The sequence below is a fragment of the Thermobia domestica genome, chromosome 3 (genome assembly GCF_964235325.1).
Source record: "Thermobia domestica chromosome 3, izTheDome1.hap1.1, whole genome shotgun sequence".
NCBI lineage: Eukaryota > Metazoa > Arthropoda > Insecta > Zygentoma > Lepismatidae > Thermobia > Thermobia domestica.
The window spans coordinates 106,268,815-106,285,737 of record NC_137456.1 but is presented as its reverse complement, the minus strand read 5'-3'; the positions used below and the strand labels follow the sequence as shown (position 1 = coordinate 106,285,737).

Genomic DNA, 16,923 nt, shown 5'->3' with positions numbered 1-16,923 from the left:
GATAGAGATGGTATTAGACTTGATGAGTTTTTTACTTAGTCTTACGAAATGAGTTTTTACTTAGTCTTAGGAAATGGGAAGAACTTCGTTGACTTGTGGTCAGTTATGAAATGTGTTTTATCTTCTTTCACGGAAACGCATTTTTTGAAGGTGGTTTCACAATAAATAAACTTTTCATTGTTGACAACTTACAAGAAGAATCTCTGGTGGCTCAACGGGTCATATAGGATTCTGTGATGAGAATATGTGGATCATCAGGATTAATAATTACAAGAGGTATGATAAATTCAGTGAGAAGTTCATTGAGACAATATCAGGTGTATTCGGAGAAGAAAAGAGAAAGAAATGCTGGAGAGGAGAAGAGGAGAGAGAAACGGAAGATTCAGCAACAACTAAAGGAACTGGAGGAAGAAAAGAAAATTAACCTGAGAAGACAAGGATATTCAGATCAATGAAAAGAAAACTATGCGAGAAAATATGAAAACAAATTTCTAAATTTGTTGCATTTAACAACTGTACCAGCAAAAGTGTGTGTTACATAATGTGTGTGTGTGTGTGTTTAAATAATCAGTAAAATCATGTATGAATTGTTTATTACTATAGGCAATATTATAATGCTGTGTAATTGGTATTATAATGTGTAAGCATATAATGTGTATTTTTTTCATATCTTAAGTACTTTGTATACTGCACACTTTTGTTTGTAACTTTACATTTTGTGTAATATGTAGGCCTAATCAATAACGGCCTAATGCACATATTTGTAAATTTACATTCCTTTGGAAAGAAAATTGAAAAAGAAAGAAACAGAAGTGGAATAGAACAAGGCCAACTATGGGGAGTGTGGAGGCTGGGGTTTCTTTCTTTTTTCAATATTTTAAAGTTATTCAGGGGTCAGGGAAATCAGCAACTTTCGTCATGGAAAGTCAGAAATAAGCCAGAGATTTTTCTCCAAATTGTTTACATTTTCAAATGAAATTATATAAATTAGGACGTCACTTCAAAAAAGTGGTGGGGCAACTGCCCCCTCTTGCCCCCCCCTAATCGCCGCCCATAGCCGTACCAATTGCTACAATGACAACCTAATATTCTAAGCTTTCTACAACGATAACACTGTCAGGTTTAGAAAGAGTCGAAACAATGGTAAACAGTAATGAGCATTGCTATTTATTTACTTATTTATGCAAGAGAAAGACTCAAGTAAGGGTTCACACTTCCAACTCCAGAGTCACATCGATCTTGTAAGTGGGTCTAGGATTTAGGAAGGAACTGGCCCTGGTCTTCTAGACGGTACCATCCCTGCCTTTGCCTGGTGGGAGTGAAGGAAACCAGGGAAAACCTAGTCAAACCAATGACAGCGTACCGATGTGCCACCACCAAAGGAAGTCCGTGTTCAACTGTGAGCGACCAAAGTGATGACTACGTTTATTTGGGATCAGTATGGAGTATTACTACTTGCTTTCCCTGAAAAGGGTACTACACTAACTACGATATACTATGCCTCACTACTGCGTGCATTGTGGGATTCTGTGAAATACCAGAGCGTGGCATGCTGACAAAAGGTATCCGCCTCCTAGAAAAAAACGCATCCGTTCACTGCTTGAATGTTGGCCAGATATTTGCACGACTCTAGGTATGAAATCCGTCATAGTTCGCGTTTTCTCTTGACCGCATACCATCTTCATCCCGCTTCTTCCGAACCATGCAGTCATTTCCTAGGGGCAAGTAGTTCTGTGATGTTGCCACGCTGCTTTCTGAGGTGCAATAATGGATTTTGGATCACTGCGCTTTACTTCATGTTCGGACATACGAGGGCTATCCAGAAAGTAGATTACGTTTTGGAATAAAAAATCAACAAAGTATAGGAAACAAATTTTATTATATACAGATGAAAGCCACACACAAATACTACTTTTCGACATAGTCACCATTCAAATTAAGGCATTTATCGTAGCGATGTACGAGCTTGGAAATTCCTTCGTCGAAAAATTCGGCCGCCTGCGACTTCAACCACTTCGTTACCTCTTCTTGCAGCTGTTCGTCGTCATCAAAACGCTGCATAGCCAGCCACTTCTTCATTGCTGGGAATAGGTGGAAGTCGCTCGGTGCCAGGTCGGGACTGTACGGCGGATGAGGAAACAACTCCCACTGAAAAGATTCAAGAACTTCACGCGTGACATTTGCCGTGTGGGGCCGGGCGTTGTCGTGAATCAACAAGATCTTAGAGCTCAACATTCCTCTGCGCTTGTTTTGAATTGCTCTTCTGAGGTTTTGCAGAGTTTGGCAATACCTTTGAGCGTTTATTGTAGTGCCTCTTTCCAGGAAGTCCACCAAAATCACACCTTTTCTGTCCCAAAAAACAGTCGCCATCATCTTCCTTGCCGACATTGTTTGCATGCATTTCTTGGGTTTTTGGGGAGAACCTGTGTGCCCCCACTGCATTGATTGCAATTTCGTTTCACAGTTCACGTGTTTCACCCATGTTTCGTCACCAGTAACGATGCGATCGAGTAAAGAGTCACCATCCTTATTGTAGGCGTCCAAAAAGTGCAACGCTGCAGCCATTCGCTGATTTTTGTGGTCCTCTGTCAAGATTTTTGGAATCCATCTTGCACAAAACTTGTGGTAACCAAGCTTTTCGCTGATGATTTCGTGCAACAAACTTCGCGAAATTTGTGGAAAACTCAAAGAAAGTTCCGTTATTGTGAACTTTCGATTTTCACGGACTTTAACATCGACTTTTTCGACAAGTTCGGCAGTCACTTTGCTGGGTCTCCCACTTCTATCTTCGTCGTGAACATTGGTTCGGCCATTTTTAAATCTTATGACCCACTGTCGCACTCCACCTTCAGTGATAATGTTGTCCCCATACACTTCACACAGCTGCCGATAGATTTCTATCGGTTTACAGTTTTTTGCTGTCAGAAACCTTATTACTGCACGCACCTCGCAGCTCGCGGGATTTTCAATTAACGCAGACATTTCAAACCGTCACAGCATCTTAACGGAGCACAGCACGAACCTCTCACTAGCACGGCTAGATGCCGACTGAGCTGCGCAACGCTCTGACCCCAAGATGGCCGCGCTAGCCCCGCCTCTAGCGGACACAGACGAAAACGTAATCTACTTTCTGGATAGCCCTCGTATAACACAGCAACGATGCAAAGTTACGGGGTGTATATTACCATATGACCTACATAGGTATACAGAATTACACATGTAAAATTTCATCGCTCTACCATATGTCGAAGTGGATTAGGATAAAGCTTTCTCGCGCACCTCTCGTTAGCCGGCAAATTTCAAAGAAATCACACATTTGCAAATTACTCAGGAACTATTGATTTGAGACCCCTAGTTCATATAGGTGAAAATGTTGTAAAGTATTTGTAGAATATCGCCTTGCAAGGAATACATCGAATTACCAGAGACGGAGAGAGAGAGAGAGAACCGGTCGTTAAAAAATTAGAATAACACCACTGTCCTTAACCTACACAAAATTTCGGCAGATTAGTTGTATACTGTGTTCTTAATCTTTTTCAATTCTTTATCGTTACGATAGGTATCAAAATTTACTATTTCCGGATGCGAATAGAGAGCATTAAAAAGAAAATAGAAGTTTAACTCCGGTTTAATGAGTCACGCATTGTTAAGGTGCGTGACCTCAGTGTGCATAGTTTCTAGTTCTCTTCTCGCTGGCAACACTAAAAATTTCTGGTATTGTCCCAGCATCATGAGGCAATTGGGAAGCTTCATAATGAACAAGTAGTAAGTCTGATCCGGAAAGCCATAAATAATGTCATCTGGAAACTGATGCGCTGGGCAATCATCATCCAGCTGAACACGAGCACTTGCTGGCCATAGTACATCATGTCAGAAAGTTCAATTCAGTGCTTCTTAGCAAATTTCATCAGTATTTCAATACTGTGTAACTAAAGGAAACTGAAAAGAATGTAACTTCTTTCTTATCTGTCTCACCTGCAATTCGCCTTACCTCTGTGTGCTGAAATAAAATACTAAACTTTGTGTTACAAGAGCCCATGAAGTACTCTGACCGACCATATGGACCACATTTCAGCCGATCACACCATACAATGATTGTTGTATGTGTATGATGTGTGTAAGCGCATTGCTTCGTTATAGCAAGTATTAGTACGCTCGATGATCTATTTCTGGTTACGTCCCTGATCAGTATTACACTAATTATTGGATTTGGGGAATTCATAATTATTATAATGTGTTGATACGGTTTAGATATTTTTTTTCCTTTCATACCTATACTATTATATAGAAGAGTAAAAGTGACTCATTCACCAACATGAATACAACATACTACTATAGCTAGAAACAAAATTTGAACAGGAAACACCTTAACCATGAAAGCAAAGGATAAGAAAGGATTTTTAAAATACGTATCCTAAGGGATGTTAAAGGAATGATTAAAAGGGGATAAAGAGGCTTCAAATCTATTTTTCAAGAAAGAAGGTAAAACTGCATATGAGCTTCCTATTAAAAGTAACTGAACATGTGTTTCAGCATTTTTCAAAAATTCCGCTCGTAAATAGGCAAAAAAAAAAAAAAAAAAAAAAAAAGGTCAGTTTATGTTACAAATTTCGATTCTTTATTGTGAAACTGACAAATGTGAGGATTCATTCAAGTTAGAGGTGTGGAATTCGGTGTTTAAACTCTTAATTAAAGATAAGAGAATAGAGGGGAAAGGGAACATTTTTTATAATATTCAAATTTCCGGTTCTTTATACAGAGAAACTTTATGCTAGCATTTGTTTATGTTGGAAGTAAGAAGTTTAGTACATGAATTCCTAGTTGAAATTAATCGAAAACGTGTTTTTAGCCTTTTCGAATTTTTGTTCCTAAAGGGAACAATTTCCAGTATTAAAATTTTGGATTCTTTATTCAGAAAATTCTTAATATGAGTATTCTCATAAATTGAAAGCGTGAGGTTGGGTAGATAAACTCATAATAAAAAATGAGTAAACATGAGTTGGTTTTCATATTGCATAACCTCACTGTTGGTTTTCATATTTTGGACTTCCGATTTTCATATTTTCTTATTTTTTCTTCATACTTTGCCTCTCTCTAGCTATTACTTTAATTTGACACTATTTACTTGATGTTAATAGTTCACAATATATCTCGTGCGTATGAGGTTTTCAACTCTTCTCCCAGACACGTAGCCAAAGGGGGCCGGAACCCCCTTTGAAACTTGAAATGAAAAAATAAAGAACAAAAAGAATAATGAGCATTACAAATAAAATCTACAGTTAGCTTTTGGTTACTCTTTCTTCTGAGGAGATTTATATTACTTGCAACACATGGTGGCGAATGAGCGGAATATCCTGGAAAAGTCAGGGAATTTGAAATTTCTAGAAAAGTTACGGAATTCTCAGAATTTCTGCTACTAGTCAGGGAAATTTCAACCTTCCGAAAAATATAGTGTCGTTCTGTAACAGTTTAGATATTTTTTGTCATAATTTTTCGTCACCGCTTTTCTGCAGTATCAAACATGTTATTTCAGAAACAGTTTTCTACTGCTTCTTTAACCTGTCATTTAGAACAAACAGTAATTGACGGAATAATAAAAACAAAAATTTATGTGGAAAAAAATTGTTAGTTGATTCAACAGAGAAAGGAACGCAAATGTAAAATATTTACAAGACATTATCGGATATGTACTTTTTATAATAGTTGAGGTCATAATGAAAGGAAAATTGTTATGTTTAAATGAACAAAGGAAGGAACGTAGACATTGTAAAATCTTTTTAAATATTTTCTTTGTTCTTTTACTCGAGATTTCTTCATAGTTTGTTATTAAAATACCCCCCACTTTATGAAATCCTGGCTACGTGCCTGTGTTCTCCAACAGTGTTTTAATCGAATGCGTTTAAAACCAAACGTACCCCCCCCCCAAAAAAAAAAAAACAGTAGAGGGACTAGGATTCCAAACCTCATCTGCTGCGTGGCAATTCGGTACGCTAACCACTTGATTATATTGCAAAGTAGTAAACATAATTCACATTAGTGAGTTTCCCGTTACTTTCTCTTCATTGTCTGATTCTTTGATTATTATTTTCTTTAATTCACTATGATATTCTTTGGTGTCTATCATTTAAATATTTCGATATCATAAATCTGTTGTTATATTACTTTAGAAAGTATTCCATTTGGAATATTCTTTACAGGATACACGTGTTCTCGCATTTGGATCAGAGTATGTATTTTCTACAGACCAACCAGATTATTCCCATTGGTTGAAATTATAGACAGAGTGAATATGGGACCTCCACAGGCGTCATAAGGGGTAAGAGTACAAACTGGGCTCAAACGCCGTTGCAGCGGGGCGGAAGACATGCCAGGCTTTTGGTGAGGGTGACGTGACTACGCGGACAGTGCAGCAGTGGTTTAACAAGTTTAAGGAAGTTAGACGAAACACTCGAAGACGCACCACCTGCCGGAAGACCAACAAATGTACGAAATAAAGATCTTCAGGCAGCAATTGAGGCGAAAAGTGGTCTGATACGTGAGGAGCTGGGACTACAATTAAGTGTGAAAAGAGGAGCTGGGACTACAATTAAGTGTGATAAGGTGCTTCGGCAGCACCTCCATCAACTTGGGAAGCACTACAAGTTGGGTCGATGGATCCCACATGATTTGACTCCGGGCCAGAAGGCAACACGAGCAGACACCTGTGTTTCTTTACTGTCTCTCTGAGGAAGGAGCCATTTCTGGACAGGGTGTTGACATGTGATGAGAAGTGGGTCCTGTACGAAACTTCACGGCGCCGTCATCACTGGTTAGCATCCTATGAATCAGTTCCAAAACAACGGAAACCGACACTGCACCAGAAGGTCCCTCTGTGTGTTTGGTGGACTGGTCGCGGTATCGTGCACCGGGAACTGCTATTAGTTGGTCAGTGCGTCAATGCAACTGTGTACTGTCAGCAGTTGAACTGTGTTCAAGAAACCTGCTGATGGGGACTATTTTTGATCTTCAGGTATGTCTTGGGTAACATCGATGTTCGAAGGTGGTGGGTGAAAAAGAGATAGAACTTTCTTGGTTACCTTTACATACTACACAGCTGTGACATATTTATATTTTCTTACATCCGTACTCTTTGCAATAGAACGGAGATTCCTTGTTTAAAAAAAAAATCGTAAACAGGATTCGAATATATACTAAAATGAAGTTTTGCACGCAACCACGTTATACTAACTACTACACCAGGAAGATTTCACTTCAGAAGTTATCCTACACTTTTGTGATCTATGCCCCGTAGAAGCATGAATTCTGTACCACATAATAACCCAGATTTTGATTTCGTTTGTCTTTTTTTGTCATATTTTATGACCTTTTCGTATATGGCAATTGCGTATTTACTTGACGGCAATGTCCAGATAGTCAATATTTCTGCTCCAAATGGTCATGTTACTCTGTAGCAGAATGTAGGGAAAATAGATTTCCCTGTAAGCACAGAACTGAGAGACGTAAGGATCTAGATTTTTTTTTTTTTTTTTTGAAATTAATTTTTCTTCGCCGTCTAGGTTTCTATGGTCAGAAGTGTACAATTTGGTGGGAGGCTATACAATGTATGTTTTTATTTTTATTTGCCCCTTTATCTTACTATATAATCAATTTTGTATTTCACTTGCTTCAAATCTATAATAGATTTCGGTTACTTCTAATAGTTTCTTTTCTTGTGACTTGTGCACTTTTTTTTAACTCACTCTAATGTAATTATGTAATCTTATTACTTCGAACTTATTATTCTTTTCTTATTATTATTTTTACTCTTTGTTTATATTTACTTGAACAAGGGTAGGTGTAGAAACAACTTTGGCTCAATCTCGCCAGCTTGAATAAAAGCATTTGAATTTGAATTTTGAATACTGTTGGTATCATCGGAATAAATAAATAATATAAACACAAACTAAATACAACTTTTTTACAAGGCTGCCTATAATCTTTATTATAAATTAATTAAAAATGTTACAGTTTCGGAAGTATATCACTTCCTTCTTCAGACTACTATTCCAACTGAAATCATAAATAATATTATTTATGATTTCAGTTGGAATAGTAGTCTGAAGAAGGAAGTGATATACTTTCAAAACTGTAACATTTTTAATTAATTTACAGGGTTTTCATAAAGTATGGACGGATTTAATTCGCTTATAATTTACATAAAAATGCTCATATTGAAATCAAATAAAGTGCAAACGGTAGCGAAAGGATTAAATTTTTACCTGTAATCTGCACCACGGTTGTCTGTGGAATTCCGAGTTCCATGGACCGTCTAGGAATCGACTTCTGTGGGCTGTTGATGATGCTTTCCCTTACCTTGCTCACTGTTGCAGGCGATGTTGGCGCCTTCCACTTCGAAGACGGTCCAGGACGCTTCCTGTCTCCAAGAACTTAGCATGGCACTTTCGGATTGCACTCTCAGTCGGTGCCGGCTTTTCGAACTCTTTGGTGAACTTTCGACACACCAGAATTGGTGATTTTAGCTCTGCGTACCACAGAATACATTGCGCTTTCTCTTTCACCGACGCTATCTTTGATACGGTAAAAAAAAATAGTCTTCTCAGAGGAGTTTTTCATGTATTTATTTCTTTAAAAGACACACACAGCAATACAGCTTACAACTTACTTTTAACAGTCAACATTGAAACAACAATGAAAACAACAATGGATGGAATTTGGTAAGAAACTGACCCTTGCCCTCCCTCTCCCTCTCTCAACGTGTTCAGAGTTGTCGCTTATCTAACAGTGTTGCCAACTAAAAATTTAATCCTTCCGCTACCGTTTGCACTTTATTTGATTTCATTATGAGCATTTTTATGAAAATTATAAGCAAATTAAATCCGCACAGACTTTATGAAAACCCTGTATAATAAAGATTATAGGCAGCCTTGTAAGAAAGTTGTATTTAGTTTGTGTTTAAGATGGACACAAGGCCTTTTTATCAAAATAATATAAAGTACACAATAATATAATCATGTAGTAGTATTAAGCAACTTGTTATATAGTAATCATAGAATTGGTCGTTAAATGATTTGAATAACACCACTATACTTAAGAAATGATTAGATCTTGTCAGAAGTGGTTGAAAACTTTGACTATGAGCGTTCAAAATACCAATCCAAGACGACATGACGGTAGCAATCTTAGTTTTCACGGATGTAAAGTTATTCTTTCTTTGCTGACCACTCTATAGCTTTCGCTTTCATTGTTACAATCTATAATACTTGTGCATTGCACATACGTTTTTTTAATGCATATTGAACAATGATTTTATATGTATATAGTGACTGAAAGTAGTGAGTTCATTGATGGCTACTTTTCTTTCCTTAAGATTTGCAGAAAATATTTAAAAGTAGTAGAAAAGTTACACAATGTTTGTATGTTTCTATTTGCAGATACATTGATAATCCCATGCTAATTGGTGGAAAGAAATTCGACTTGCGCTTGTATGTTTTGGTGACCTCCTTCCGTCCTCTTAAAGCTTATTTGTATAAGCTAGGTTTTTGTCGCTTTTGTTCTCTGAAGTATGACACGAGTATTCAAGAGTTAGATAATATGTATGTTCACCTCACGAATGTATCAATCCAAAGAAACGGAGTAAGTGAATATAAATAGTTTTTAACATTTAAATATTATTTCTAAATTATTTATTTGTTGATTCTGTTACAACTTGAATTAATACCTGATTGATTGTCAGACTTGGGGACCTTAATTGTTTCACATGTTTCAAAATATAGAACTTCCTAAAAAGTTTTTCATATAACTTTGAAAGTCAAAACACAAGCCGCACCTAGAGTATTGAATTACCTTTAAGGAGTACAGTGGCAATAAGTAATAATGGTTTAAAAAGGTAGTGAAACCATAATATTCTGCGCGGTCCAGCGCATAGTAACTTGATACGTAAGGGAACAACAGGCAAAGCGGAAAATCATTCTGATTTTCTGTTTACATAATTCGTAATGAATAAGAAAACTACAATTAGTATTACACTAGTAATGGAAGATAAATACTGTAACTGTATAATGTCTTGTAAAAGTTGGCCTCCTAAGAAGGATGTTTTGTTTGTTTGTTTGTTTGTTTTGAAAGATTAGAATCAGTGAGAAAAATTTAAAATAGAAATACAGGAATTTCTTGAACTACAAACAGAAAAGTTGAACGTAGTACCCGCCTAGAACATTGAATAAAGGCATTAAACGCGTTAGTGGTTCATTTTCACGAAGCTCGAAAAAGTTCATTCCTATATCTATCAGCACACAGACTACAGCTGTTACAAGCAATTGCCCGAACGATATATTAAAACGAAAAAGAACTCGCAGTAAGGGTGCTAGATAGACTGAGATTCCGAATTTCTCACACACATTTTTTTTTTTTTTCCGGATCATGGTCTTTTTTACGTTTCTAGGAAATTAAACAAACACAGTGTCAAGATATGGTCTAAAAAGTCCTCATGCACTTACGAAACTTAAGAGCACAACCGTCCTAAAATGAACGTGTGATGCGGTGTCGTGAGTGTCGTTAGGAATAGTTTTCTTCAGTGAAAACAATGAAGGCAGATGTTAGCCGATATGGTGTACATAGGGGATTTGTCGTAGTTTAAGGGCCTTCAGTCAAGTGTATTTTAAGAGGAAGGTGATCTATCACACTGGGGAAAACAAATGCAGCAAATTTGGAACCTAGAAGTGAATTGGACGGTGGTGCAATTGCATAATCATAGTTTCTCAGACGTTCACTTATGGATTTTTTTTTCGTCAACTACTTTTGTTTGTCTTATACAAATATACACAATAAATGTACAAAGATGAAGAGATTTTGTAAACACTCTGTTTAACGTACCGCTGGGAATAAAGATTACTTCTGAAGGATCCACAAATAAAAATGTTGAGTTTTCTTTTTTATACGTTAGGTTTTATTAATTTTGTACCAGTCTGATCTGGGCATAAAATTATATTCTTTTTATAAATGTATAAAAGATGAAAAAAAAAAAAAACTAATTACTTAACAAGTTTTGTCTTATGATGTTCTTTTAAAAAGTGTTACTACTCGTACTAAAATCGATATCTATTCCAACTACATTACAGGAAGAATACAATAGTATCCATGGTGGAAAGCTGAGTTTACATAATTTTCAACTGTATTTAGAAAGTACACGAGGGAAAGAAGTAACCGACCTTCTTTTCAAGAAAATTTCTTGGTTAATCGTTCACTCACTCAAAGCTGTTGTTCCTAAGATGGTCTCCGAGAAACACTGTTTCGAATGTTATGGTTATGATATTATAATTGACGACAATCTGAAGCCTTGGCTAATTGAGGTAAGCATCCAACCTGATTATTAATTTATTAGTTGCGTTTAGATAACAATATATTGGAAGACAACCAAAATATGCAACCAAAGTAGTAGTAAAGCCCACACTGCTCAAAACCACCATACAAAAGGAGAAACGTATTTTTTAAAAATTGTATTTTGAGTTGACGCACAATATGACTTAAAATCATACTACCAATAAGCCTAGCTAACAAATAGATCATGTAGCTCGTAAGTCAATTGGCACTAGAAGTTATTAAACTCGTTTGACTAGCATTGTATCTACTTGACTAGAGTAATAGTTCCCATAATTCAGTAGACCCTATCAATGATGAGATTCATGCGAGATAACGTAATTGTGTAAGCCCTGCTGTTTCTAGTACTAGTTAGTTGAGACTAGAGAATAGAGATTTTATGAATTTATTTATGGCAACCAGGGAAATTATTTTGAAGTCTTGAATAAAATAAATAAATAATAACAATAATAAACAAGACTGGTAGCCATGTGAAGGAAATTACCTAATTTGCTATTGTTTTTTCATATAAAGTTGATTTACTTCATTCTAAATAAAGTAGAAGTGAAATATGTTACTACTAATCCCATATTCAAAAGTTCCAAACATTTCTTACAATAGTGTTATCTCTCTAGTAATGTATATATAATGAAGTGTGTTTCAGAAATGTAAAGTTTATTTTTTTTATTAGCAACCAACTACTAAAACAAATTACACAGAAAGCATTAATAATGAAAGAAAAAATTCTGGAAGGAAATCTACCAGGGTTTATACAAATTACCATCCCAGCGTTCGTCCAGAGGGGCATGTGACTTAGTGATCAAGTCCTCACTTCAGATAGGAAGGATTCCTGGTCATACATGTTTTTGGACGACAAATTTTGTCCATGATTTTTCTAGTTTTCTTTTATTATCTTTATCCGTCCTCTGTCACTTTAGCTGTAAGACACATAACCCCGCAATGTAATGCTAAAGAAATAATTAAATTTTTTGTAGTATTCGCTTGGTATAACTGGAAAAGCATCTATAAAGACGACTGGCTATGAGATTAAAACCGGTACCATTCGGTTACAATGCGAGAACATTTATCATTCATCTACGCTCGCAACGTAAACTTTAAATAAATTCTAATATATTGTTTAACAAAATCGACTCATCTAAAAAGTTCCAGTCTCGAAATATCATGATAAAGAGTATTTCTTCTATTTTGCATGACTCAGTGGATCTTCGTAGTTGTCACAAGTAAAATTGACAACGTAAATTATGTATACTAATTGAGTTTCATTCTTATGTGAGCTTGACTTAATTTGTATTTTACCACACGTTTTACCTGCAATGGTATAATGGATTCAGTTATTCTCTAAAAGAAACAAGAAAAATTTCGGCAACTGATGCATACGGTACTTGTTATTTCGCCTTCCTTGTCAGTCAGACACTTTTATCCACCTAAATCTACTTTATCCAGTAGGCATTTGCGAGGTAATGTGAGAAGAATTCTCTTCTTGATTTGCGCAACAACTATGGTTGAAATCTTATATATAAAAATGAATGTTTGTTTATCCTGTAAACAATTCCACATCGTTGGCCTGGTATATACTAGTTCCAAAGTAACTCGAGGGATAAGACTCGCGTGTATGATATGTAGGCGTAATTGTAAATAGAAATCTTCTAGTCGATTAATATTTAAGTGAAAATGAGATTTACAGTTTCTAAATGCTCTTTTTTAGGTGAATGTATCACCATCTTTGGAATGCACCACTGTAAATGACCGTGTTCTCAAATATAAATTGGTTAACAATATTCTATCAGTTGTACTGCCTCCTGATGGCATTCCAGAGTAAGTATAAATCAACCAAAGAAAATGAGATTTTAAGTTAACTTTTATTACTTTTTAAAAGAGGGCTGAAGAAAATTTTACATGTAAGGTAACCATGTAGGTTGATGCAATGAGGAAATTTCACTTTTCAAGCTTGTTATAACAAGACAAAGCTGCTTTTTTTTTTTTCATACATTGTGTAGAAACTTAAGATATTAAATGTAATAGTGACAGAAAATAATTTCTATTTCATGTGACTAAAATTAAATGAGGTATGTCAGTAATGGTACTTATTTTCAGTGCAAAATGGAACAAGATTCCTTCTCGTGAAGCCTTAGGTAACTTCGAATTGCTGTTAGACGAAGAATTATTGTCATCACCTGCAGAAGGACAATCATCGAATGAAACGTCAAATAATAATACACCACCGAACACTAAACGAAAGCATGAAAAACGCTGGAAGTAGAAAAATTCACTCTTTAACATTGAACTTGTAAATAAGAAAGAAAATAAAACATGGTTTCTTTGTTAAAATGTATTTATTTGCGTTTGTGCAAGACTGTTTTACATTTTTTTTTATTTGCGTAAAACGAAAGGAAACTTTGCTTAACTATAATAAATTGATGAAAAAAAAAGCAACCTACAAGAATGAATACCTGTCTCCATAATTGCTCCGAAAAACTTCGGAGTGAATGAATCAATTTGAATGCAGTTTACTGCATGTTGGAGAATACACATTCTTCTCTTTAACATGAAGTATTTCTCCATTTAGAAGTTATTGATGAAAGGACTTGTACCAGGTCGTATCCACTTTTCCAACTTAGCTTGGTTTTGTCAACATTAATAATAAAAAAAATAATAATAATATCCTGACCGCAACAAACAACAATGACTACTAAAAATTCGTTAGATAAAAACCTTGAGAAGTTTCTTGGCACTAACAAAGGAAATATATTTGACCCAGTGTAACCAGCACTTTATGACTTCCAAACGCAATTATTTTTTATTTCCTCATATACACTTATTAGCTCTTGGAATAGGGCCGTCTTCAAGCATGGGCCATGACCCGAGGCGGCAAATTTTCTCGGAGAAGTTTCTTTCTTTTATTATCTTTTTTTTTTTAATTAAATTAAATATAATTTTATTAACTGAAACTGACAGCTATATATTATTTTATGTTTCATTTCCACTTAAATATTGATCATTCACTTTACTGTCTACATCGGTTTTTAATAATATTGAAGGCGTGCTTTTTTATTTTTATTTATTTATTTAGTGGACCGGGGCAGCAATAATCCTAAATATGGCCCTGCTTGGGAAATATCATGTGAAAATGGGGCTTCTGATTTGGCCATGAAAAATGATCAACGAACTCCGCTGTCTTACGGTAATCACAGGTAAACTTTACAACGTGGTAAAATCAGTACAAGCAAAATACATCTTGGCCAAAGTTACTGAATAAAGAAAATCTTAAACGAAAATGATCCTCACGTATTGCTTTTCTTTTTTCGTCCTCAACTGCAGTATCTAAAAGTTTGGAGCGTAGGAAACCGTTTAGTCTATCTATTCATATTCTCTGAAGTATGCTGCATCTCCTATCTCATATTCTTCTATGACCATTTATTGGCTTGACTTATCTCAGGATGTCATCTAATTAGCACAGCGTAAATTTTAGTTTCTCTTCTTGTTAAGTCTGCCTTATCTCTTTTCTTCGATAATTGGTTTCGACTATTACCTTCTTCTCGGAACTGCAGTTCCTCCTATGACCTAATTCAACCACTACCTTCATTTCCAAAAGAGGTATTAAAATAAGGGAAAAGTAATATGCACCTTTCTTAAAATAACAAATCAAGAGGATTAAGTTTAATTATAATATTTATTAGAAATAAGTAAGTACTTTGGTATGATATAGAATAATGAATCATAGTATAAGCCCATTGATTTAGAAATTTATTAAATAAACTTACGAGGCTCCATACCACACTCGGTTTTGAGCTGTCTTAAGGTCTTTACTATTTATCTTCAGACTGACTAATCTCCTACTTGCAACTTAGCAGCCTGGCAGAAAACCAATTCTATTAGAAGGGCCTGATTTCAACCCTCCTTCACGCAACAAACAACTTCTACTATTTTGGTCATGACTCAGACCAGAAACAAGTATTTATAGAACAGGTACAAAGCATGCTCTTAAGGTTCTCTGGCATATCTATCTGCCTTGTCCTCATTCGTACCAAATAATTAAAAGTCTAACTAAAAAGATAAATGAAAAATGAAAACAAATAAAGTTACCCGTTAAACATGAATACACAACTTCCTACTTGAAGTCTCCTGCCGAGCAAAATTCCAATCTAAAATCTTAGAAATAAAACTGAAAAGAAATCATTATAATTTAACGTTCGATGGTTATACCCTTTAGGCTAAAGGAGACGAATGGTCGTAGCAGAATTAGTAAAATGAGGGGACGAAATGGGAGAGTTTCGAGAAAACCCACAGACTCACATGGACTAGGAGCGAACCATGGAACCCTCGCACCAAACGAGAGCGCTCTATCCCTGAGCCACCATGCCCATTTAAAATTTTAGGTCACCACTCACACGTCTTGTTGAAATCATTCTCTCTATATCCTAGGCTAGCCCTATCAAAATTATGATGATGAAGAAATTAGGTCTCCACTTAGACCTCGAGAGAAATCATTTATTCTTTCCAACATAAACCAGTATCTAGGCCAATTCCTAACCAAAGGAAAAATTAAGTCCCCATGTAAATGTCGAGAGAAACCATTTATTCTCTCTGTATTGACCAGAATGCAGACATATCCTAACAAGAAGCAAATAAACATATAGGAATTTCTTAAAAAGAGAACCCTTCGCTTATATATACTTCAACGATTCTTTTCTCTCTTAGATCATTGCTTTGCTAAAATACAAGAAGCAAATATTATAGAAGCAAATTACATAAATACAAATATATATGAATCCATACACAATTCTAAATGTCTAGCCAGACTTAACTTAGTTTATTATTAAAATGTATCCTATTAAATACGTATTACATAGTTAAAAACATCAACATATTTCAAGAATAAGGCCAAACCCATTAGGGATGAACACTTTCCTTACAAGCATCGAAGAAACAAAGACCGAAAAAAACTGTTTGGTGAAAGGAAGGGTTGTCAGTAGAACAATTCTCGCTATTTATTACCGTTTCTGCTATAATACCTGTCGATATATAGATAGGCGTTCTATAAGACTTCTCATTTTTATGCACAGCGTAGTTTGGAAGTCGAAAAATGAGTTTCATTTCACATGGTAAAACTACGAGATAAACGTGCAAACTATGGAGATTAAATATTGAAACGCGAAGCGGTAGAAACATATGGGCGGAGATGGATCTATTCCTGAAACGCTGAATTCATATTATATAATCTCTTACCGTCTTTGTTCTGATACCTGTTGACAGACAAATGAACAGAGCTTTTCTGCAAGACTCTGAAGACGGAGGGCATCCATAATATGACCTGGAAACCTAAATATAGGATAAAGTGTACGAAAGATGGTGGGTAAAGACCAGTCTTTTCCCGTCTACGATAGCCGATAGCATTAAACATTACATCTATGTAAGATGCATATGAATTATATTACATGCTATCTAATCAAGACATGAATTATATTGTAGGAAATCAAATAAAGAACTCCGCAAACAAAGCATTGTTGATATTCAGCCAGTTCAGACGTTTTGTCGAACTTCCAATAATTT

The 16,923-nt window shown here is 35.6% G+C and overlaps 1 protein-coding gene across 4 annotated transcripts in view; it reads left to right on the top strand.

The window, feature by feature from the left end:
* The window catches only part of LOC145680642 (polyglutamylase complex subunit TTLL1-like), an 86,656-nt gene extending 72,951 nt beyond the window's left edge, over positions 1 to 13,705 (top strand). For all 4 annotated transcript variants that reach the window (XM_081751341.1, XM_081751342.1, XM_081751343.1 and 1 more), the window contains exons 5-8: positions 9,432 to 9,633; positions 11,115 to 11,345; positions 13,079 to 13,188; positions 13,468 to 13,705. In XM_081751341.1, coding sequence (XP_081607467.1) covers positions 9,432 to 9,633; positions 11,115 to 11,345; positions 13,079 to 13,188; positions 13,468 to 13,633 — 709 coding nt within the window. In that variant the 3' untranslated portion in view covers positions 13,634 to 13,705. The remainder of the gene's footprint in view (positions 1 to 9,431; positions 9,634 to 11,114; positions 11,346 to 13,078; positions 13,189 to 13,467) is intronic.
* The last annotated feature ends 3,218 nt before the right edge of the window (positions 13,706 to 16,923 follow it).